The sequence below is a fragment of the Coturnix japonica genome, chromosome 35 (assembly GCF_054131305.1).
Source record: "Coturnix japonica strain WE chromosome 35, WE-NBRP24, whole genome shotgun sequence".
Taxonomy (NCBI): domain Eukaryota; kingdom Metazoa; phylum Chordata; class Aves; order Galliformes; family Phasianidae; genus Coturnix; species Coturnix japonica.
Genome location: NC_140697.1, coordinates 2791696 through 2815352, shown reverse-complemented (window position 1 = coordinate 2815352; position 23657 = coordinate 2791696). Strand labels below are relative to the sequence as shown.

Here is a 23657-nt window from a genome sequence, read left to right as displayed (position 1 = left end):
GATCTAGCTGTGAATGTCCCTGTTTATTGCAGGGGAGCTGGGCTAGATGGCCTTTAAGGGTCTCTTCCAATTCTAAGGATACTGTGATTCTAATCTGCTCTCCCCAGCAATTAAGCTCTTTTATTCTATGCGCTCAGAGTTTGAAGGATTTCCTCTTTCTCCTTTCCTTTGCATTTGGTGGATGTTTTTTCCCCAGTATAAACATCTGATGTGTGAAATAGAAGATAGATAAAAGGAGTCAATAAAAGAGGAAAATGAAAAGTGTTCAGCAGCTTATCCTCTTAATCCTGTGGCCTGCTGTATGAGCTCTGCTCCATGTGAGGGCAATGCCAGCTCTCCAGCTTTAGAAGAGCTGCATCCCAATAACTTCATATGATATCAGTCCCACCCACAGCAATGCAGGCTGTCCCTCCTGTTCCCTGTATTCTCCTACTGATTAGTTCAGAATTCCTTAAAGCGCATTCTGTCAAGAGACATGAAACCGCTTTAGGTTCTATATTGGTGTTGTCAGTACTGGTAAAGATTTATTGATCTCTCCTTAAAAAGCTGAAAGCAACTGGAAATGTCTCAACTTCTGTATCACGTTGTTCTGTTTTGGCTGTTTAATTGCAGAGAAGCCTGCTGTCTTCATGAAGTCCTTGGATGATGTTTTTGGTGAGGAGCGGGGTGTGATTAAATTGGAATGTGAAGTCTCTAAAGAGAAGGTCAAACCAGTGAGGAAAAAGGACGGAGATGTGCTCACTTCTGGCAACAAGTATGAGCTGGTACAGTCTGGGAAGACCCTATGTCTCCTTCTCCATGACCTCGAGAAGCCAGATGCAGGTTTCTATACCTGTGATATTGGCACTGATGTTGCCAAGTCAAATATCAGCGTTCAGGGTAAGTACTGTGGAAAGTGAAGGAGTGCTAAAAGCACATTCAGTGTGGTCACTATGTCTTACACCTATTCCCCCACGAGCCTTAATAGTTTCTACAATAGAACTGTATTACTGCAATGTAGCGCAGTGATGTCTGGAAAATTCCCATTGCTTTTGATGTAAATGTATCTCCTTTTGCCATGAAAATCACCAAACATGTCAAGAATGTCCTGGAAATGTTTCCTTTCTAAACATCCCTAAAATGGAGAAATGGTTTGAACACCAGTAGGGGTAGGATGGTAACAAAAGAGCTAATAGAAACAGTTAATTTCTTGTCATAGGCAAAACCCTTTTTCTCACCCAGCTTCCTAGAGTTGTCCTCTCTGTTAGGTTTTTCCCTCTGTAGCTCATTGAATCTTCATTGTGCTCCATGGACTGAGCTGCTCTCCTTGTAGTTCTTCCAGAGCAAAGCCAAGAGATTCACGTCTCTTTTTTTTATAGCTTTCTGGTAATTCTGAGTGGAGAATGTCTTAGAGAATACATCAGTGAGGAACACAGCCATGTTCTGCAAATCCTGAGTTAAAACACCAGTCCTGCTACTCACGTCAGTCACAAATGCCTTTTCTCCATATAAACCTCATACTAACCTATCTCTTATCTTCCAGAGCTGAATATTGGCATTAGCAAACGGCTGAAAAACACTGAAATCCAGGAGGGAGAAGATTGTACTTTTGAATGCATTCTGTCCCATGAAAGCATTGATGAGTTCAACTGGACACTGAATGGAAGCAGAGTGGAAAGCGGTGGGCGATTTAAAGCTTCTAACGTGGGTTGGAAATATACTCTCCTTATCAAAAGTGTGACTCCTACTGACGCTGGGGAAGTCATTTTTACTGCCCGTGGTCTAACCTCCAAAGCCTCTCAGTCTGTGAAAGGTAATGAGATGGGAGAGATTCTGGGGTCTGATTCCTTCAACTGTCTTCTGATAAGATTGTCGTGAGAGCTAACTCATAATATGGTTAAAGTGAATAGCAACCTTCTACTTGAACCTTGAAGCACTGAGAATTTCTCTTAAAAATAAGTAAAAGGAGGAACCATTTGACACAAATGTGAGAACTACCCAAAGCACTGGGGTAGTGTTGGAAATGGGCATCTCACTACAGCTTGTTCCATTAACAGTAAATCAGGAATGATCTGTTGAGGGAACTGTGGGAGCAAATATCCTCTAAGTATAAGCTGAAGGGATGGCCTTCACATCATCTAGCTGTACAACAAATTCCTATCTAGAACATGTGCATCTGAGAGCATCATCCAAGGCTCCCAGTGTGATGAGTGGAGAGAAGAAAGAGGCAGTTTTCAGTCATGGTTCATCATCCTCAATTGGGTAGATTTAAGAGAGAATAAATGGTGCCTTGAATTCTATTGTCTGTACTTTGCAGATTACTGCTAGCTGTAGGATGGCCTCTGTTGCAAATGCCTCTCTAACTTATCTCCAGCATGTAGATGCGTGTATTTTGAGAGAGGCATCCTACCGTGTGTGTGTTACTTAAAAAGCATGTTTTCTTCCAGAAAAAGCTACTGAGGTTACAAAACAGCTGGTGGATACGACAGCAGCAGCAGGGCAGGACATCAGCCTAAGCTGTGAGCTGTCGAAACAGATGTGAACATCAGTTGGTACAAGGATGGCAAAGCAATCAGAAAAAGCCAGAAGTACGACTTGCAGCAGGAGGGAACTGGGGCCATTCTGATCATCCATGATTCTACTGCCAAGGACAGCAGGGAGTACACCTGTGAGACAGAGGACTCTGAAACAAAAGCCAGGGTTACTGCAAGGTGAGTTGAAAAGCACACTGGGGGTGGCATGTAGAGAAGTCGAGGTAAATATCTGCAGCCTGTGGGTGATGTTTTTCTCTTCTGTTTCCTTGAGCGGGATCAGTTCTTAGTTTTCAGAAAATATGATGGATTAAAGTCTTTTCCTTAAAATAATCTGGAAACTGAATGATTCTCCAGTGTGATGTGGATCTGGGCAGCCTGGTCTGGTGGTTGGTGACCCCTTGGCAGGGGCTTTAAAACTAGATGATCTTTGAGGTCCTTTTCAACCCAGGCCATTCTATGATTCTGTGATCATTCTATGATTCTATGATCTTGGGTGTTAGTGAGCCGAGAAAATATGGCAATCTGAATTAGTGTATATTGAATATGTGTAATCTAAACTATATGCAGTTGATCAGATGAGATCCTACCAGCGCATGTATAATGGTATTAAACTTTCCAGATATCTTCTGGAATGATCAAGCCTATGTAAATGGGTGGACTCTGTGGACTTCTTAGATTCTTTGCATCTCTATGTGATGTTCTAGAAGTGAGGGCAAAGGAGATTCAGGACACCTCTGTATGCTTGAGACTTGTTGGGGTAACAAATCCCTTTGTCCCACACCCTCATCCCCCTCTTTTCCTTCCAGAAAAACCTAATTCCTTTATCAAGGAACTTTCAGATCTGAAAACTGAAGAAAGTGGAACTACAATTTTTTCATTTCAGTGCGAGAAATGCTCATACACCGTCATATGGAGGAAAGGCATTGCTGAGCTCAGGCCTGGCAGGAAATACGAGATGGCACAGAAAGGACGAGACCTGCAGCTGAGCATAAGAAATCTGGAGAAAAGTGACAGTGACGTGTACACCTGTGACATTGGTGATGCCCAGTCCAGAGCCAAGCTGGTTGTACAAGGTATGTGTGAGAGCCATATGACTGCGCATCCTGTTTCTCCACTCCCAAGACATTATCCTGGTAGAATTTGTACATTTATGGCAGGTCTTTGGGGCTGCAGCTGTCTGGCCTGAATAGCGGTTCACAAGCCATGCACAGAGCGAGCTGCATGGAAAGGGAAAGAACTACCAACTAGAGCAGTGCCATTGAGAACTTTATGTATCATTTAAAAACCAAAAATGCTGATGTACGGTGAGGCTGGTGACCCAGAAATCAGTGTGAACTTTCTATCTCTGACCTTTCTGAGTTAAAAATAGTTCTCTAAAGTTCTAGGCAAAAATTCCCTGATGCTGCATTCTGGGTAGTTGTCACGGTTTAAACAAAAATTTACCTGTGTTCGTGACAGGGGGGCCACAGGCAAGCGAGGTGCTAGAAGGAGCTGAACCTCAGTCCCAGCTACTTCAGAAGCAGCCCGAACCCCCTCATACACGGCTAAGATCTCCTTCTCAGTTTAAGCATAGCGCTCCTCAGACCCTTTATATGCTCGACTCCAAAATCCCAGTGGTTGGCCTTGGGTCTCTCCTGAAGCTCTGTGCCACAAACTCCAAGTGGGACCTTTTTCTCCAGCAGCAGTGTAGATTATGTTTTTTACATCCTGTCCCGTCCGTACTGGCCCCAAGGCCACGGCACGGGCTATCTCTTGTTTTATCTGCTCAAAAGCCTGCTGCTGCTCAGGACCCCATGAGAAATTATTCTTCTTCCGTGTTACCTGATAGAGGGGGCTCACTATGTGGCTGTAGTTTGGGACATGCATTCTCCAAAAGCCCACTACTCCCAGAAAAGATTGGGTCTCTGTCTTGTTGGTGGGCGGAGACATAGCAGTGATTTTGTCAGTCACATCTGCTGGGATGTGTCGATGCCCATCTTGCCGTTTTACACCTAAAAACTGGATTTCCTGGGCAGGCCCCTTCACCTTGCTGCGCTTAATGGCAAAACCAGCTTGCAAAAGAATTTGGATTATCTGTTTTCCTTTCTTGAAAACCTCTGCTGCTGTATGGCCCCACACGACAATATCATCAATATACTGCAAGTGTTCGGGAGCATTACCCTGTTCCAAGACAGCTTGGATCAACCAATGGAAATGGTTGGGCTATGCTTCCACCTTTGAGGTAAACAGTTCCAGGTATACTGAACAGCTCTCCAGGTAAAAGCAAACTGTGACCTACATTTTGCAGCCAATGGGATGGAAAAGTAGGCATTAGCAATGTCAATGATGGCATACCACCTTGCTTCTTTTGACTCCAGTTCATACTGTAGTTCTATCATGTCTGGTACAGCAGCACTCAATGGAGGTGTGAATTCATTCAGGCCACGGTAATCCAGCGTCAGCCTCCATTCTCCATTGGCTTTACGCACTGGCCATATGGGGCTGTTAAAAGGCGAGTGAGTTTTGCTAATCAATCCCTGATTCTCTAATTGGCGAATTAGCTTGTGAATGAGGAGCAATGAGTCCCTATTGGTGCGGAACTGCTGTCTTGTACCACTTTGGTGGCAATTGGTACCACTTGGTCTTTTACCTGGAGCAACCCCACAGCAGAAGGATCATCTGACAGACCAGGTAAAGCTGACAGCTGCTTAACACAGTTTGTGTTAACAGCAGCTATCCCAAAGGCCCATCAATAGCCCTTGGGATCCTTAAAATATCTCATCCTAAGGTCATCAATACCCAAAATACATGGAGCCTCTGGACCAGTCACAGTAGGGTGTTTTTGCCAGTTTTTACCATTGAGGCTTATTTCGGCCTCCAACATAGTCAATTCTTGGGAACCCCCAGTCACTCCATGGATCTATATTGGTTGTGTCCCTTGGTGACTTGAGGGCATTAGGGTGCATTGTGCACCAGTGTCCACCAAGGCTTTATATTTCTGTGGTTGAGATGTGCCAGGCCACCTAATCCACACAGCCCAGTATACTCTATTGTCCCTTTCCCCGCCCAGGCTGTAGTCAGGGCCCCTCTATTGGTTACCTCGATGGCTTGCAGCAACTGGAACTTCCCCCCTTTTGGGGCATGTAGCCCTGTCTTTCATGTCTCATGTCCAGTTCCACATGTTGTTTGAAGCACCATCTTAGAGGCAGCCTTTATTTCTCCAGCCCACCACTCTCTTGTACCACGAGAGCTCTCCTGCTTCTCGCTGTGATGTGAGACCAAATGGAAGGCCCTGCAGAAGTCTGGGTAGGTGATGTCAGTTGCTGTTCCTTTCCCCAACTGGTGCTGGGAAAAGCAGGGAATGGGACTGGGAGACATCCCGGCGGTGGGATCCTGCCTAAGCAGAACTGAATGGCTGTTCTGATCCATGTATTTTAACCTGAGTGAATCTGACACTAATGAGGGAGGTGAGGGACCTGTGGGAAGAAAATGTATGTGCCGCAGTTTGTGGTGCAAGGTGTTCTAGGAGCTGCTGGTAACAGTGCCCAGAAGTCTTCCTTTTTTGACGGGGAGAGGATTAACAAGGTTATTTTAATGAATCTATTTCCTTTCTGTTCATCTTTCATACTACCTCTCAAAAAACTGTCTGTGGATTCTGTCATAGTTTTGTGCTGTTGCTGTCAGTATTCTACATCATAACATCATGTGCAGTATGAATCATTAATTGAGGGTATAAATAGTGGAATCATGTACAAAGGAAAAAGGGTTAAAGAGAAAGTAAATTTATGTGTGGATTCTATGCATTCTCAAGTAGTAGTTCTTGCTAAAGAGAATTCGTGTGCACTCTGTGCTTTCATCTGCACAAAGGATCTTGTAATCATCTCTGTCTGTGTTTCTTTTAGACCCAGAGATGGAGCAGAGAGGAACACAGACTTGGGTGGATCTTCATTCAGGAGCAGGGACACGTCATGCTCATCTGAGGTGTCTGGCTGACAGCAAGAGCAGAGAGGTAAGTTTCATAGGGTCGCGTGCCCATTTTATTTTATTTTTCATTCATGATGCATAGAGGCGTTCCCCAGACAAAGTGAGCATTTCTCAACTGGACTTTCTAGAAATGAGCTAGGCAGTGAAAATGGGTTTGAAGCATTCCTAAGAGCCCCGCAAGAGAATGCTGAGAGTTAATCTGGCACCCTCCTTTGGAAACGTCCATTGTCTGTCAGCTCTTCAGCTGTGCCCTAACACCTCCCATTGCGCTGCCACACCAGGATAGAATTCCAAGCCCACACTGAGTCCTGGAATGTTGTGGTGCCGTGTTGGAATCAGATGTGACCACGTGGTCTTGGCTCCCCGCCTTGTGGGGGGTCATGGTGGACCAGGCTGTTGGCCGTTGGTGATGTCATAAGCGGCTGGAATGAGGGGAGGAGCGGTGCGTTTTGTGTTCCTTTGTGGGTGAGCTAGTGGTCGGAGTGGTTGGTTGTCTTGTTGTTCTTGTGCGTTTAGTGTCGTTAGTGCCGTTAGTTAGTGCCGTTAGTTAGTGCCGTTAGTTAGTGTTGTTAGTTAGTGTTGTTAGTTAGTGTTGTTAGTGTTGTTAGTGTTGTTAGTTAGTGCCTTTAGTTAGTGCCTTTAGTTAGTGCCGTTAGTTAGTGCCTTTAGTTAGTGCTTTTAGTTAGTATTTTTAGTTAGTGCCGTTAGTTAGTGCCTTTAGTTAGTGCTTTTAGTTAGTATTTTTAGTTAGTGCCTTTAGTTAGTTCCTTTAGTTAGTGCCTTTATTGCCTTTTTCTTCTCACCGTCGTGCGCAGCAGCTTGTAGGTAAGCTGAGCTGACGTGGGATGGATGGGTGGGCAGTGAGATGTTGAGAACTGCTGGCTGTCGGAGCTCACAGCACCGTATTGCTTACTCTTGACCATCAGACATAATTTTCCCCTGGTACACACGTTCCAAAGGGGGTATCCGTAAAGTTGGCACCTGTCCCGTGCTTCTTCCATTGTCTTTGCTCAGTAGTGGAAGCATTGTAAAGTTGCTGGGTGGACAGGCATCACGTAGCCTGAGACTCAGCATGTCTTGCAGCAAGTGGGTGGGACAGTTGTGCTGTGTGTGTTATTCCATGACTGTCTTAGCCCTGCTCACTGACCTGCTCTTTCTCTCTCCTCTCCTCACCCTCCGCCCACTGCCTCGGTGCAGCTTTTGCTCTCATTCCATCCGAGCAAAGCGACAACTGCTGCAGATAGCTTGAGGTGATCTCACTGCCAGGTACGTGCCATGATTTGTCCCCCCGCATGGTTTTGCCGCATGGTATGTGAATGTAGTTCTGAAGAAGTCTGTCCATACTGTGCTGTGTGAATAGAGAAAACAGAAGTGTGTTTCTGCTCTGTTCCAGCTCTTCACACTTGCTGTTATGGGTGCTGTGTGCAGTGAGATCAGCCGTGAGCCTGAGGTGGCGGCGACGGAGGTACAGTATGAAGCTCTGGCCGGTCTTTTTTCCCTGTGTTGAGCCATTAGAAGGAGCTGCAGATGTACTCTCCTGCAGGAAAGAATGGGCCAAAAAGGGCCTGGCCACCTGTCTGTGCCAGTGCCATTGCTGATGAGTCTGGGTAGAGAGAGATGCATCTTTGCATGGCCTGGCAATGCACACCAGGAAGGGAAATAACTGTGATGAGACGTGCAGCTCCTTCTGAAGTGCTCCTGATAAGGATAGAGCGCATTTGCTGCAGCTTTCTCTGCAGATGTGCTCCTCACCTTGAAATCCTCCTGATTTGTCCTCAGCTCCTGACCACGGCCTGTGCTCTGTTTTGCAGGCTGATAACATGCGGAAGCCGCAGCTGGTGCGTGCTATGTCATCTTTAAACGTACCAGCGATTGCGGCAGCCCATGTTATTAGGAGCCACGTCGCCCAGGGGCCGGATGAGCTCTCTCTGGAGGTAAGCAGTTCCAGGCGTTCCTTGTTGTTGTGCACAGAGAGTAGTATAGAGTGTGAACGCCTCGGGAATACTCTCATATTTTGTGTCGTAGAAGAAGGCTTTTGTTTTAGCTGTGCTGAAGCTGGGATTGATGTTTCAATCTTTTGCAGGTTGGAGACATCGTGTGCATTGTTGATATGCCACCAAAGGAGATGAGCCCCTGGTGGAGAGGCAAGCGTGGCTTTGAGGTAGGCACACATTTTTGACTAGAGAGCACAGCTTCAGTAGTATCTAGAATCTCCGGTTGGAGCTGCTCTGCCTGCACAGGATGGCTTCTGGATGCAAACAGTTGCCCTGTGTCGGTGTCAGAGGACCTTCCCTTTGGCTCTGGGCTTGGGCTAATGCCCACCTGTCTTTTTGTTCTTATTACAGGTTGGTTTTTTCCCTGGTGAGTGCGTGGAACTCATCAGGGGAAAACTGCCCGAGTCCATCCTACATTCATTGCCAAAGCCAGGTGCGTATTTTACATTTGACAATGCGGGTTAGTAAAATGGGGTCTGAACGTGGCTTTCAGGAGGTTCATTAATGCCCGAGTTGAGCAAGCTTAGAAAGAGAACTGCATTAAGCTACTTGGGCACCTCCAGGGATGGGGAAAATCCGTTCTTGTGTGTCCTTGTTGGGAACATGCTTTCTGTTGTTACGTGTTCTGTTGAATGCGTTGCACTTGGCCTCGTCCAACCAAGCCAAGCCTGAAATGAACTTGTTTCTTTGTTTTGTTGCACAGAGCCAAAGAAATGGGGCAAGTTCATCTCCTGCCTTCGTTGCCCGTTGAAGGCCTGCCCCAGGAGAGCGAAGCAGCCGGAGCCTCCAACATTCTCGGGATCCATGTCCCTGCTTGACATCGTTGAGAGGTATTTAGCCAACAGGACTTGAGGGCTGAGCTGTAGGAATGGAAGCATCCTTTGCTGTTTGAAACAGAGGGCTTTTCTAAGCTGTGTTTCAGCAGAAACCAGGCATTGACAGGAACAGGCAACTATTGGCAAGGGTTCGGTGCAGCTCTTCCCTCACCCTGCACCACGACTGACAGCATGCTCTGTTTTCTCTGCAGAATGAGTTCTCCCAGTAAGAGGGCAGAGTCAGCAGCTGGCAGTTGGTGTTCCTGCTTCTGCCTGGGCAAACCATCCCCTGTGGCCAAACGCCGACTGCAGAGCAGTGCCAGGGAGCCCTCTGAAGTAGAAGTCTTGGTCCTGGCAGGTAAGGGTGCAAATCCAGCTTTCAAATCACTGCTTGTCAGCAACACAGGTAGAATTCATGCTTTCAGTGGGCTTGTACATCCTTCTGGCATTCAAGCCTGTGCCTGACATCTTCAGTTGACTCCTGTCTTTCCCAAATGAGTCTCTTGTCAACACAAGAGCTGGACCTGCACGAGGATCACTTTCAAGACAGTGACACTGTTGCTAGAAGCCTATTTGCTTCTGCCCACCATCACTGCATAGCCAAATGTCAAGAACCTGTTTCATGATTCATCTTGTGAAACTTTGACACTAACTGCTGTGCATCTACTCCTTCCTAGGTGACCCGAGCCCTTCTGTATCTCCAAGGCGCCGGGCATGTTACGATGCAGCTTCCTGTGATTCCATCAATGAAGAACTGTTACTAAGCACAGGATGCTGCAGTTCAGATGAAAGCCTTCCGTATAACATCAGTTATAAAGAGAAGAATGCCATCATCGTTGAAGCTCTCGTTCATCCCATACCTGCTGAAGCTGCTGACCTGAGCCTGCCAGACTCCTCAGGCACCAGCCTGGACCCAGTGCTTTTCGAGGATAGCCCAGCCCAAGCACAGCACGAGTGCCCCGACAGCAGCACAACCATGCAGGCTCAGGTCAGCATTACAGAGGAGAAGCCAAACATCTTGGAGGGGGAGGTAGAATCAGGCCAAGAGTCCCAGGCTCCGGGCAACAGCACGACTTCTGAGACACTCTCGTCAGACAACAGAGAATGAGTCCCATCTTTCCTCCAGACCTCACACCCCCTCCTTTTTCCTATTGAATAAAGGCACGCTCGTGCTCAATCAACGCCTTGACTGAATTCTGAGTTTTCATTCGCAGAGATTGGGATGAGTACAAGAAACATCAAGACAGCTCAGCTTGCAACGCTCTGGCTGTGGGGTGCGTGCAGGGACACTGTAAGCATACAGGGAAAGGCTTCCACTGCTTCCTCAAGCTGTAGTCCAGCCCTGCTACTGCTCTGTGGCACAAAGCCCTGAGGGATGTTCCATATTGTTAACCTAAGTGAAGCCAGCTTCATGCACTGTGTTTTGTTGTTGCTGGGTGAGAGGGGGATGCACGTTGGTGAGAAGATGAGCATTGCTGGATCTGCCACGAGTGTCCCTTCTGCCTCTAAGAATATGTCCTAAGTAGGATGTGAACACTGCTGGCACTTCCTCATTGCACGTGCTTGGAGGATCTTCAGTTCTTGCACATTCAGGATGTCTGTCAGTGACTACGAGGAAATTCTCAAGTACTAGGAATTCCATGAAACAGTTGGAATGGGTAAGTGTCATCTTTGTACAGAAACAGCACGCCTAACAGTCTGTCTCACCACTCTAGAATTAATCTGAGAATAGATTAACAGCTCTTGTCAGTTCTCTAAGTCAGGTTTCATTTGTATAAATTTGAAATTCGTTTTTTAAACCAGTTGGAAATTGTAATATTATATTAGAGAAGAATTCACACTCAACTTTAAGCATCTGTGTTTTGATTTGTAGGTGGTTTTGCCAAGGTAAAACTCGGGCGGCATCTTCTGTCTGGTGAAAAAGTTGCACTAAAAATCATGGAGAAAGTTACTGTAGGGGTAAGCCAAAAGGCATTTAAATATGATAATATCTTCTGTTGGAGTTGTGGAGTTCTCAAGAACACGGGGGCAGGTGGGATGGTACATACGAATGCAGCCTACTGGTCCCATTGCCTTTTGAAAGATGCTGTAGAGCTGGAAAAAGTTTAACAGAGCACCACAAATCTTCTTCCTCGTTGTTCAGAGGGCAGTATTCTCTGGCTGTAAAATGGAGGAAGTTATTACGTTATTACATTACATTACATTATTGTTACATTATTACAGCAACTTTACCAAAATACCAATGAAAATGCTGAATGTTTTGTTTTTCATTTTTCACAGCTCTGTTTCAGAATTTCTATGGGAGTGATGTCAGTCATTGCTGAGTTGATGTTGAATTGTGTACTGTCCCGTATGTGCTTGTTCTGTTCCACAGCAGTCAGATGTGATACCTGGTATGTCACAGTTGTTAGCAATCTCATCGGTTGCTTTTATGGTCTCTTAAGGATGACTTGCCTCATGCTAAAACAGAAATTGATGCCATGAAGAACTGAAGTCATCAACATGTTTGCCCATTGGATCACGTAAGAGAGACACCAAAGAAATATTTATAGTCGTAGAGGTAAGAAATAGTTTCTGCTTTCTGTGCTGTCATTGTTACTTACCTTTCTCTGATACTCTCTAAATGCATTTTCAGATAACCTTATCTTACAGGGAAGCTGTTTGATTGCATTGTTTCTAAGGACCACCTTTTGGAAGAGGAAGCTCCAGTCTTTTTTTGACATATTGTTTCAGCAATTGCTTCTGTTCACAGTCAGGGTTATGCCCAGAGACCTCAAACCAGTGAGCCTGAACTGTAGTCAGTCTTCCATAAATAATAATGAATGTGTTTTTATTTTTCTGTTGGGAGAGAAAGTTACAGTACTCCACTCCATTCCAGTGGATTGCAGGAGAAAACTTAAGGCGGGAGAAGTAACACAAAGTAGAACTAATGGGTTGATTGAATTGATAGAATTATTTACTGAGATAAAGGATAATAGTTATGATGAATGCAAAAGCAATTGCTCACCACCTACCAATCAGTGTCCAGTTAGCCTCCTAGTAGTGGAAGAGATTGGCATGAAGTTCTACCCCCTTCAAAACTCCTTCCACAATATGTCATATAGTATGGAATATCCTTTGGCCAGTTTAAGTCAGCTGTCCTAGTTCTGTTCCTTCTCACTTCCTTGGGCTCTCAGCTGAGATTGACTGTGACTCTGTACAACGCTGCCTGGCAGCAACTGTAAGCATCACTGCGCTATCTCCATTGTTTCTCTAGAATGAAAACGTAGTATTAAATCAGACACTGAAGAAAATAATTCAGTTCCAGCTGAAACTCAGAGAATAACTTGTGCTTAGGATTCTTTCCCTACAGGAAATGTTAGATAATTATTGCTATTTGGTACTGTGTTGTGTAGCTGAGCTGGATTTTGTTATCCTTGAAGAAGTATCTTCCTCTGAAAGGGGAGTAAAACATGATGCTCCTAATGAGCGGAGCAGAGACACAGATCTGATCTGAGTGTTGGTTTCCCATTTTTGTGATGCTCTTTGCTGCAGTTTGTATCTAGAGAGAAGCCCTTGTGGTGTCAGTCTGTTGTGTAACCTGCTCTAGTTTTGTGCCTCAAGGAAGAGTGATCCTTTAAACAAATGGTGGCTGTACAGAGGGTATGGGGTGAGATGCATTCCTCTGGCCCCATCCAATGGATTTTCTGTCACTGAAGACATGAAGCACAGGTTAGGTACTGGAAGGCTTGAATATTTCCTCACCAATAGTTTAGAGCTTGGCATTTTGTAAGCTGCTGGTATCTCTCAGTAAAGCAAATCATTACAGCACGAGCATTTTCCTAGGCATCTTATGAAATCCCTCTATCTAAGGCTACTGGAAGGCACTCTGAACAAAAATCATTCTCCCCAGCTTCTCTTCTCTGAGTGGGAGCTTCAGCCCCCTGCACAGGCTGGAGGTCATCCCCAGAACTTGCTTCAGGTTGTTATCCTTCCTGGCCAAAAACCAGATACAGTATTGTAGATGTGGTCCAGTGAGTGTTGAAGCAGGAATGACTTGTCGTGGTCTGGTTGTGCTGCTTTTTAATGCAGCTGATGATCTTGTTGTACTTCTTTTCTGTCAGAGCACACTGCTGGCTTGCATTCAGCCTGTGGTCTCTCACCACTTGTCCTCCTAGTTCCATACAGTTCGGTCTGTTCATTAAAATGTTTCAGTAAGTTGGTCTGGTCCTACGAAGCAGTATGACTGCAGTAAGCAGTGTACATGGTGCGCTGTGAGTACTGCACACATTCCTCTTGGCAGCTTGTGGAACAGACATTGTGCATTGTTTGGATTGTGTAAGCATTCCTGTTGGTCTCTTGTGATGCTTACCTTCTTAGAGCACCTTTCCATGTTTGGCTCTACATATTTTGGTACCTTACTTGTTCTGTTTGGCTTAGCAGGGAAGGTCTTCTTCTGAAGCATCCTCAGTCTTGGTCTGGGCAGCATACTTAGAAATGACATGGACGTTACATGAGTGGGTGATCAAAGGGGGAAAGATCTCACCTTTCTGATCTGTTTCCTTTTAGAAGACAGTCCTGGAGAGGATTTGCTTTCCTTGTTTCCTGGAGACTTGGATTCTTAGATGGTTTTGACTGCAGCTATTTCTGATGTTAATTCCTTTTTCTGTACTTTAGTAGCAAAGTGCACATGGAGTGCTTTGGAATTGTCTGAAGTTGCCAGGTTGCTTGTGATCACATATGTAACGTGGAGTTATGTGTGGTGCCAGTGATAATTCAGTGTGATGAACTTGAAGGCTTTCAGTAGAATTGCAGCCCTAATAGAAACAATGACTTGAACTCTGGAATTCTGTGTAAAATCATTAGCTAGCTTGTGGTCCGGGTCTTCAAACCAAAGGCTATGAGGTGCTGCTCTTGTTGACACAGGCTGTGAAAGATGACTTGAGCTCTAAGAGTAATTTCCCTTCTGCTCTTGATATGAACGTCAAATCCAAAATTACAGTATTAAGAACATAATATAAAAGTTTTTGCTGCTGGCTTGTGGACCTGCATTAGCTGTTAGCCATAGTTTGGAACTTGCAAAGCAATCTTATTTAGATTTTAGTGATGAAATCTTTTGATGAAATCTTCCTTTTAATTCTGCAAAAGAATCTCAATGGCACATTTCTTTTCAGTCTGAAAAGGCTCTGACATAATGAAGATGTGCCAGACTGCAGCCATGTGCCAGATGTGTTTGGATCCATGGAATTTTCTGATGTAGCTTCAGTGTTTGAAGAATCTCCGCTTGATCTAAATACTCAGAGAACAAAGCAGGTGTGTAAAGATGTAGTGCTAGTTTCTTACAGAAAAAATATAGCACTTAATCCAGAAATTTACTTCTCATTGTATATAGTGCTTACTCCATACTTCAGTATCTAGTAAACCTTGACCGAAGTAAGATACAGATTGAGCAAAGTATGTTAAGCATAAATTTTGGTGCCTTCTACCTGTAGGCCATGGTTCATTTTACAAGAACCCTAACTCCAGTGTTTGGTTTGCACAGAAATAGCAAGAAAGGGAACAAGTAAAGGAGTCAGTGAGGATTTTAAAACGCAATGGAAAGTGATAAGGCACAGTTGATAAGATTTTGGAGTTAGGTTGGATGTACACAGAGCTTTAAAGAGGAAGAATCTTCAGGAATAGTCAGCATGGATTGACCAAGGGCAAATTGTACTTGACCCACCATTGCTAGGTGAGCTTCTGCTTTAAAGCATCAAGCTGCATAAAGAAGGCAGTTTTAAAAGCAAGCTTACCAATTCGTTTTTAACCAGTGATTTTTTCAGGAAGGAAAGCTTTTAGATGCTGTTTGCTAATGGAAGATGGAGAGAGGAAAAGCAAGAGAAAGGCATGATGTGTGCATAGCCACCACATCCCATCTGCAGCGTTCTCCCCCTCTGCAAACGAGGAGCAGCTCATCAAGCTTGGCCTGGGCCATGGAAAGGGAGCATGCTAACATCTGGGCCAACCCAAACGAGTTAGTTCTGCAGGTTGGTTGTTTTCTGCTGTTTGTCTCACGTCCTGTTGCTCAGCGGTAGATTTGTTCATGTTCAGTGCCAACAGGAAACACCCAACAGGTGGGGTTTGCGGAGAAAGAGGTCCTGCAGGTCTTGTGTGACACCCATGGAACCGTAGCGAGGCTGCATGTGTGTAAAACACCAGGAATCAACAGAGGTGTGAAGGTGAGCTGTGGGCTGCAGTACCACAGGAAGGGATGTGTGTGCTCTGGGTTTGGATGCTTCTGTGTGTATTAAGTGACTGAGATACCACTGCTCAGTCTGTTTGAGTGTATAGAAGAAGTGTAACATCCATTCTGATGGAGTATTGTGAACGGAGCCCTGTGGGTTTGAGACCTGCCTTTAAGCTTGTGGGCATCATCCAGGAGTTGGGGATGGGGCAAGGGAAGTTGGGGTGAGGGATGAAGCGTAGGAACAGAAACTTCTTTGGTCCATATTAACTCCTCCCTTTTTTGATTAGGAATCGATGTGGGTTTCTTTTATAAAGAAACAGACTCATTGTGAAGCCTGTGAATGAATTGATTCACGCCTGCTGATTGGTGCTGTTCTCTACAAGGAGCTTCAGTGGAAATGGACACTTCTGGTCCACTGTCTGGCCCCCTCCTATGTGCTCAGATCAGCCAAGTTGTCAAGGCCTGGCTCTTGGTTGGTGAGTTGTGCCAAGGTCAGAGAGTTGGATTTTCTGGGCTTTGAGACACGTCTTCAAGATGCACATTGTGTTATTTCTGATGTGTTGACCTGTTGAGGTCCAGCCCCAAATGAGGATTCAAGTACTACCACAGCAGGAATGGTTTAGATTGGAACTGGAATGCAGAAGGTTGGAGTCAGCAGGAGCAGGGAATCGATCATCCCCCTGTACTTGGCACTGGTGAGTCCTCACCTTGAGTTCTGTGTTCAGTTCTTGGCCCCTCACTGCAAGAAGGACACTGAAATCCTGGGATATGTCCAAAGAAGAACACTGAAGGTGTGAGGTGTCTAGAGCACAAGTCTTTTAGCAAGCACTATCTTAGAGGCAGCCTTGATTTCTCCAGCTCCAAGCTTTGTGCCACAAGAGCTCTCCTGCTTCTAACTGTGATGTGAGACCGTATGGAAGGCTCTGCAGAAGTCCTTCCTTTTCTTGACTGTATTTTGTGTGGCTTTGGACTTGTTTTCATCTTCCTCAAAGCCCTCTGCCCAATTCTGTGTCCTTCTCTGCAGCCATGAATTCAATATGGAGCAGGTTCCTGAGCTCAGCGTCCAAGACATTCACAGCGTGAGCTCCCTGTGTAAGATGTATTTCAGGGAGCTCCTGAACCCTCTGCTGACCGAGCAGCTGTATGCCAGGATCTCTATAAGCTCAGGGCAATGTCTTGGAAATGACACGTACCAGTTCCCTGGCCATCCTGGTTAGTGGTTGTAGCAGTGCCCCAGCTCTGAGGTCTTCTTTCTGTTAGCCCCATGAGTCACGTCTTTGCCACATCCTGCCTCTCACTGATGGCACTTGTGGTGGTGCCAGGAGGTGCTTATTTAAGCTATTCACAATGGTTGTGAGAATTCCTTTTCCTTTGCTGTTCTCCTGCTATTGGTAGAATGGGGTTAATAGCAAAGTGGACTTGGAGACGAATGCCTGCTGCGAGGAGCTGCACTGTGCAATCAGGCTGTAAAGCTGCCCAGTGCTTGCACCGCTTGGCCTTGATGGCACGGGCTGTGTGTATAATCAGGAGGGGTGTTAACTCTTTGAAAGGGCCGATAATATCAGTTCAAGAGGAAGTGGTTTTATGTTGAAAGAGGGAAGATTAACGTTGGATGTTAGGGGAAAGTTCTTTACTACGAGAGTGCTGAGGTCCTGGAACAGGCTGCCCAGGGACGTTGTGGATCCCCCATCCGTAGAGGTGTCCAAGGCCAGGTTAGATGTGGCCCTGGACAGCCTGGTCTAGTAAATGTGGAAGATAGGTGGCCCTACCAGGCAGGGGGAGTGGAGCTTCATTATCCTTGAGGTCCCTTCCAACCCGGGTCATTCTGTGTTTCTGTGTTCCCCAGATGCCTCTTGGAAGGCATCAAGTCTGCCTCAGTGCTGACCACCAGTGCACTGTCCCCATGGGACTTAATAAGACACTTGATTTCTCTGGCAGGGATCTGCTCGGTGATAAACATGCATGCTAAGAACTTAGCGATAGTGTGGGCTCCAAACCTCTTAAGGTAAACTTCTTCTTCCATTTCAACACGATGCTTAGTTCTGCTGTCCCCCAACCCAGGTGCACAATTTCTAGATGACAGTTTCTACTCACTTGTTTAGCTGGGACTGCTGTGTCTCTGATCATCCAGGAGAATTAGTGGCATCACATCAGTGGCATCGCTGTTTGCCCACTGCAGAAGTCTCCAGAGCCCAGCTTGACAGTTTTTGGCTACAGAAATTCAGACTTGGGGAAGTGACCTCGGGGAAATGACTTGTAAGATCTGCCTTTTCTTCAGATCCCAGCAGAGCCAATCTTCCTGTGCCAGCAAAGCTGCTTGCATGGAGCTGCAGATACAGTCAGCTGTTGTGGAATTACTCATCAGCCACACAGATGTCATCTTCTGCTCCAAATCCACACCAGCCATGGGAGAGGGAGTAGGTGAGCATCTTCCTCCATTAGCTTGATCTTGATCTGACAGCTTCATCCAATCCAGGGCTTCTCCAAGACCTTTGAAAATTCTATTACTGTTGAGGAGACAGCAGGCTTCTGGGCTTAGATTAGAATATGGTGCCCCATTCCTGGATCCTTAGTGTGTCCAAACACAAACCTTACATGGAGAAAACCATCACTGCTGTTAAGATTTTTTGCAAGCAGTTGAAGCTTGATTGAAATGTGGCAGCAAAGCTTTCTGAAATCCCAGACCCCTAGTTTTTCTAGGATTTTTGTTTGCCTGTTTTTGATACAGTGAGCTGCTCTTAATTGTGGCTGTGTCCTTTGCCACGAGCATACCTCTGAGCACACGGTTATTTTGAGCTCCTCTTCTTCCAGTGTCTCGGATAAGCAAGTCTGAGAGAAATGCAGAACTGGGATGGCTGTTCTGCTGCTTCCTCCTCCATCTCACCTGTGGTTTTCCCTTGCAGGGCACAGTTCTCTGCCTGGGCCCAAGTCTGTGTGGGTGTCTCCATCCACAAAGCTGCTCACACTGCAGGAGGCACAGGCTGAGAGGAGAGGCCAGAGCAGCTCTCCTGTTGCAACACGGAGCAGCAAGATACAAGTGGAGGAAGGGCCTGCAGCTGTACTGAGGAACTTCAACGCAATCATTGATTTTCCATCTGAAAGGTAAAGAAAGAGGAATTCCCTTTCCAGCCCCTATCATCATTGTTCAGGTGATTTCTATTGGTTTATTTTTTGTCCATTATATCTCCAAGCACTCAACTAAAAAACAGTTGCACTATGGGCTCAGTTCAGCCACACAAGGTGCCTTTCCTTCCTGGTTGGGCAGGCAGTCACAAGATGCAGAAAGCCACGCTGGTGTCTATCCTGGCCTGTGCTGCCTGTACCTGGAAACACTGGGGTTTTCCAGATTTCAGGGCCACGCACCTGAAACCAATTGCGCTTCTCCTGTAAGCAGAGCTGTTGGTCGGACTTGCTGGCACTAGAAATTAAAGATGGCAGTGAGCTGAGGCCAAGGAGGTGTTAACGTAAGAGTCAGAGATGCTTTTGAGCTTCCCTTATGGCTGCACCATTTTCTCAGAAAGCAGTTACGCCTGCCAGCTCCTTTCCTGCTGCTGAGCCTTTGCTCACATGCTCCGCATCTTGCTTGACACGGTTGAGAGGAATGTAGCCAACAGGACTTGAGGGCTGAGCTGTAGGAATGGAAGCATCCTCTGCTGTTTGAAACAGAGCGCGTTTCTAAGCTGTGTTTCAGCAGTAAGCAGGCAGTGCCAGGAGTAGGGAACTGCTGGCAAGGGCTCGGTGCAGCTCTTCCCTCACCCTGCACCACGACTGCTCTGTTTTCTCTGCAGACCATGTTCTCCCGGCAAGAGGAAGGAATCACCTGCTGGCAGTTGGTGTTCCTGTTTCTGCCTGCGCAAACGATCCCATATGGCCAAACACCAACTGCAGAGCAGTGCCAGGGAGCCTTCCAAAGCAGAACGTGTGGTCCTGGCAGGTAAGGGTGCAAATCCAGCTTTCAAAGCACTGCTTGTCAGCAACATGGGTAGAATTCATGCTTTCAGTGGGCTTGTACCTCCTTCTGGCGTTCAAGCCCATACCTGACATCTTCAGCTGACCCCTGTTTTCCCAAAGGAGCCTCTGAAGCCTTTGCCTCCATGGGCAGAGGAAGTTGGATGCTAACCCCTGTGTATCCACTCCTTCCTAGGTGAATCGAGCTCTTGTGAACCCAGAAGAGCCAGGTCAAGTGCTGATTGCTCAGAGAGTGCTTCCATCAACAGAAACCTCATGGGAAGCACAAGTTGCTGCAATTCAAATGAGAGCCTCCCGTGTGCCAGCAGCGACGAAGAGCAGGAGGTCATTGTTCAGGCACTCATTTCTCCCAGCTCTGCTGAAGGGGCTGATCTGAGCCTGCCAGAAAACACAGTCACCAGCCTGGACTGTGGCCTGGTGCCTTTGCAGAGCAGCCCAGACCAAACACAACCCGAGTGCCCCAACAGCGGCACCTCCAAGCAGGACGAAGTCACTGTCACTGAGGAGCAGCCGAGCCTCTTGGAGGGGGACTTGGAGTCAGGCCTCCAGTCCCAGGCACCCGGCAGCAGCACGAGCTCCGAGCCACTCTCTCCTCAACAGCAAAGGATGAGTCCTGTCTTTCCAAGTGACTAAAGGCACGCTCATGCTCAGTCAACGGGATGGGGTGTTGGAAGAAGAAATGCTTAGAAGAGAAAATTTCCAGTGTTCATTTTAAAATATGGCATTTTTAAAAAGAGAAGAAGATAGAATAAGCAGATGTTGACAGATAAAGGGCACCTCATCAAATTTTGGGAAAGTCCATCTTGAGGAAACTTGGATAAGAGCAGAAAATAACTGTTTATGGATATACCCAATCACTAAAAATACCACCCTGAGTGCCAGCTCATGGCCCCAGACCCTTTTCTTCATTTCAAGAGCTGTCATCACAGAGGGCATCTTCCTGAGCTGGAGACCCTGAAGTAAAAGAATCCTTGGTCCTCAGTTAGTCCATGTAACTGATTTGCCTCGGAGCTGTGAACGTCACAGTGCACTGCTGAAAAACTGGCAGAGTTCCCCTGGAAACCCTGATTTGAATTCAGCAAAGTTCATCAAATCCAACAAGATTCAGAGGAAATGTTACAGGAACAACGAGTTGATATTTTCTCTGAAACTTCCTGGTAGGAGCACTAGAAATGTGGTCAGAAGTCTTTGTGGCATATGTAGGCCTCTTTTAAGAGATCAACATCACCTTTTGCAAAACAGAAAGATGTGGTGATTTATTCACATGAATACTGTGTCTGAACTCCACTTGTACCTGCCAAAGATCCTGCTACCTTCTCAGCTCAGTGAAGATTTGGCCTGCTGTATGCCCTGAACTATGGTATGGTCTTACCAGATTTTCCGAGTGAAATAACACATGACCAAACACTGCTCCTACTTCAGAATATATCCTGAGTTCATCCCACCTAATACAGACAGAATCATCTTATGCTCTGTTATTAGAGTATGAGAGATGGTTTGCATTGTTGACTAAACATACTTTTAGCACCATAGAACCATAGAATATCCCAGTTTGGAAGGAACCCAAAAAGATCATCAAGTACAACTCCTGGATCCACACAGGACTACCCAAAAATCAGACCCTGTGTCTGAGAGCACTGTCCAAAATACTTCCTGAAATCTGGCAAGCTCAGTGCTGTGACTACTTAATCTGGGGAGGCTGTTCCAGGGCCCAATCACCCTAAATCTTACTTCACTGATTCCTGAGAATTTCTTGGATGACCACGTTCCTATGTCATATGTATCCAGGTTAGATTGCATGAACCAAGCAGATCAATGTGATCTCATCCTCAACAATTTTGCATAAACCTAAAAGCACTGAGTTTTGTAAATGGGAAAGAAACACAAAGCAGACGCAGTTCTTATTCAAACTATAAAATGTCTAGGTGTTTCATGGGAAAAATAAATTTATATTGAACATATTTATATGTAAATTTTATTGTACAATAGAAATAAAAGAACATTAAAAACAATGAGAAACGTGCTGTTGTTTTATTCGTCTTCACAATGATGATGAAGAAAATTAAGTACAGAAGGATTTGGCCCAATATTCACTGACTTGTGTTGTCCCAGATTAGACTTCTCTAAGTGTAAACTCAGAGACCGAAACTACTGTCTTGATGTTCAGATGTCCTTTGCCCAAACCAGTGGGGTTGCTCAGGTGTGTATAGGTCTGTGGGTATGTGTGCAAGGACGAGCATGCACATATATGTGTGTGCACAGGGGTGTGCAGAGTGTTGGAGCTGCACAAGAACATTGTGGTACCGGTGTGTGCGTGCACTTTGGGAGTGAAAGGAAGGGGATACACATGTGTGTCTAATGTCTGGACTGTGGCAGCAAAGAGGCTGCAGTGTTGTTCTCTGTAGGAAGAGGCCAGTAGTTGCCCCATGTCAGACAGAACCAGTTCAAGTGCTGGCCAAAGCTGAGTCAAGGAGTGATGCTGCTGGCACTTCTGTGATAACTTTGTTAAGGAAGGTTAAAACCACTGCATAGCATATGTGAGAGCTATGAGCAAGAATGATGTGAAACAAACAGCCCTGCAGTCACCAAGGTCAGTGAAGAAGGAGGAGAGGAGGCTTAGTGGACATGGTGGTGATGGACTGATGATTGGGCTGGATGATCTAAGTGGTCTTTTCCAGCTCTCATGATTCTATCATTCTGTGACAGGTGATGTTAGTTTTGTTGACAGGTTCAGCAAGGTGAACTGGGACCAGAGGTACATCCCAAAACCTTTGAGTTGCTGGACTGGAGATAATCTTCCCAAAATAACTAATGAAAATAGTAGAACCATAAAAGGAATTTCTTTATCACTACGAGAAAAAGGGAGGGATCCTTTGGCTAATGAAGGCCTGATTTGGCAAAGCCAGAGACAGTTTGCTTTGCACCACATTTATTTGACTTTCCAGAATGGTGTACTTACTTTCCAGGTATTTCTAAACAGTGATTTTTTATTTCCAAACATGGCTAACAGCAGGTTAAAAATTCTTTTCTTTGTTTCCTTTCTGCTAAGAATGAATGAATTTAATGTGGTCTTTTTCGTGCTTCCTTCTTTACGAAGGAGACAGCTGCTGCATCATGGCAAACAAACATTCAGATGGTTTGGAGAACAAGTCCTTACACAGACTACAGTGTACAGCAATAAAGGGTACACACAACAACATGCAAGACATTCATTCAGCCTCCAAACACTTCTCCCTGTTGACCAATTCAGAACATATTAAACCATTTAAGAAGGGCATTAAGCTTTAGAGTTGATGGGACGTTTTATACCTTGTACTTTTCTCCAACTCCCATAGTAAGCAAGGAAAAACAGAACAATAATAATAAAATCATATACAAAACAAACAAAGAAAGAAACATACAAGCAGAAAACGCTGACAGAAAAAGAATATACCTCGCAAGGTGTCAGGATCCTTTATATCTAATCCTCAAGGCAGAGGATGAAAGCTTTGTCTTTTCTAGGTAACTTGTGGCTAAGACTGGGAGCTGGGAGGACTTTATACTTTCCCTGACCCGGTGGTATGTAAACTAAATATAGAAGGTAGTCAAATAACTATAACATATGTAACATATATATTTATATATATGTATTTTTAAATCCCAGACCTTAAGCCTGAAGTTCCTTGAATGGCTGGAGCTTTTAAATAGTGTTTTGATAGAAATTCTCTCAGCTATCTAAGAGTGCAGCTGGTCAAATCCACAAGCAAGCACGAACGATAAGCTTCATTTATAAGAGCAAACACAGAAGAACAACATGGAGGGAATAGTTGTTAGTTTCTTGAGTGAACTAACCCAGGCACCGTGTAGCCTCTACTATTGCTGTTCCTGAAGGAGAATCTGTTCCTCCCTTTATTTCTGAGCTTCACCCACCTCTACCACCTCTCACAAGAAGTGTGTTTTGAGGGAATATTCATATGGAGTCGAAAGGAGCTGGCTGTTCTATCCAATCAAGAATGGGAAGGCATATGACCTGTAGATTAGAAGATAATCCAAATATTTTACAAGAAATCTCTCCATTTATTTTAACAGCTCACTTGGAAGCTGTGGAAGAATTATCACCTATTTACAAACAAGACAGTGAGAGATAAAATTCCATTGTACAGTGAAATCCATGAGATAACAAAGACAGAAAGTCAGTAAGTCCATCTGCCACAGCATG

The 23657-nt window shown here is 45.4% G+C and overlaps 1 protein-coding gene and 2 long non-coding RNA genes across 13 annotated transcripts; all 3 read left to right on the top strand.

Annotated features, from left to right (window-relative positions):
- The first annotated feature begins 1452 nt into the window (after positions 1–1452).
- Positions 1453–6482, top strand: LOC146755193 (uncharacterized). Of its 2 annotated transcripts, XR_014938327.1 has the most exons (5): positions 1453–1792; positions 2427–2690; positions 3397–3586; positions 5717–5798; positions 6395–6442. It is a non-coding gene; the product is annotated as an uncharacterized LOC146755193 (long non-coding RNA). The 2 variants fall into 2 exon arrangements; XR_014938328.1 differs by lacking the exon at positions 5717–5798 and having other exon boundaries at positions 1456–1792; positions 6395–6482.
- Positions 6483–6990: 508 nt separating this feature from the next.
- On the top strand, positions 6991–7934 carry LOC146755192 (uncharacterized). Its single transcript, XR_014938302.1, has 3 exons — positions 6991–7301; positions 7674–7742; positions 7870–7934. It is a non-coding gene; the product is annotated as an uncharacterized LOC146755192 (long non-coding RNA).
- Positions 7935–11734: 3800 nt separating this feature from the next.
- On the top strand, positions 11735–21471 carry LOC146755191 (rho GTPase-activating protein 32-like). 10 transcript variants are annotated; one of them, XM_085526325.1, is made up of 8 exons: positions 11735–11845; positions 14439–14577; positions 15087–15482; positions 15778–16185; positions 17769–17911; positions 18394–18592; positions 19279–19424; positions 19635–21471. In XM_085526325.1, the coding sequence occupies exons 5-8, from the start codon at positions 17812–17814 to the stop codon at positions 20090–20092; spliced, it is 903 nt and encodes a 300-aa protein (XP_085382451.1). In that variant the 5' UTR covers positions 11735–11845; positions 14439–14577; positions 15087–15482; positions 15778–16185; positions 17769–17811; the 3' UTR covers positions 20093–21471. The 10 variants fall into 10 exon arrangements, 8 of the variants coding, with proteins under 8 accessions (XP_085382451.1, XP_085382455.1, XP_085382456.1 ...); XM_085526329.1 differs by lacking the exon at positions 11735–11845 and having other exon boundaries at positions 13969–14577; positions 15087–15277; positions 15355–15482; XM_085526330.1 differs by lacking the exon at positions 11735–11845 and having other exon boundaries at positions 13969–14577; positions 15087–15290; positions 15378–15482.
- Positions 21472–23657: the final 2186 nt, after the last annotated feature.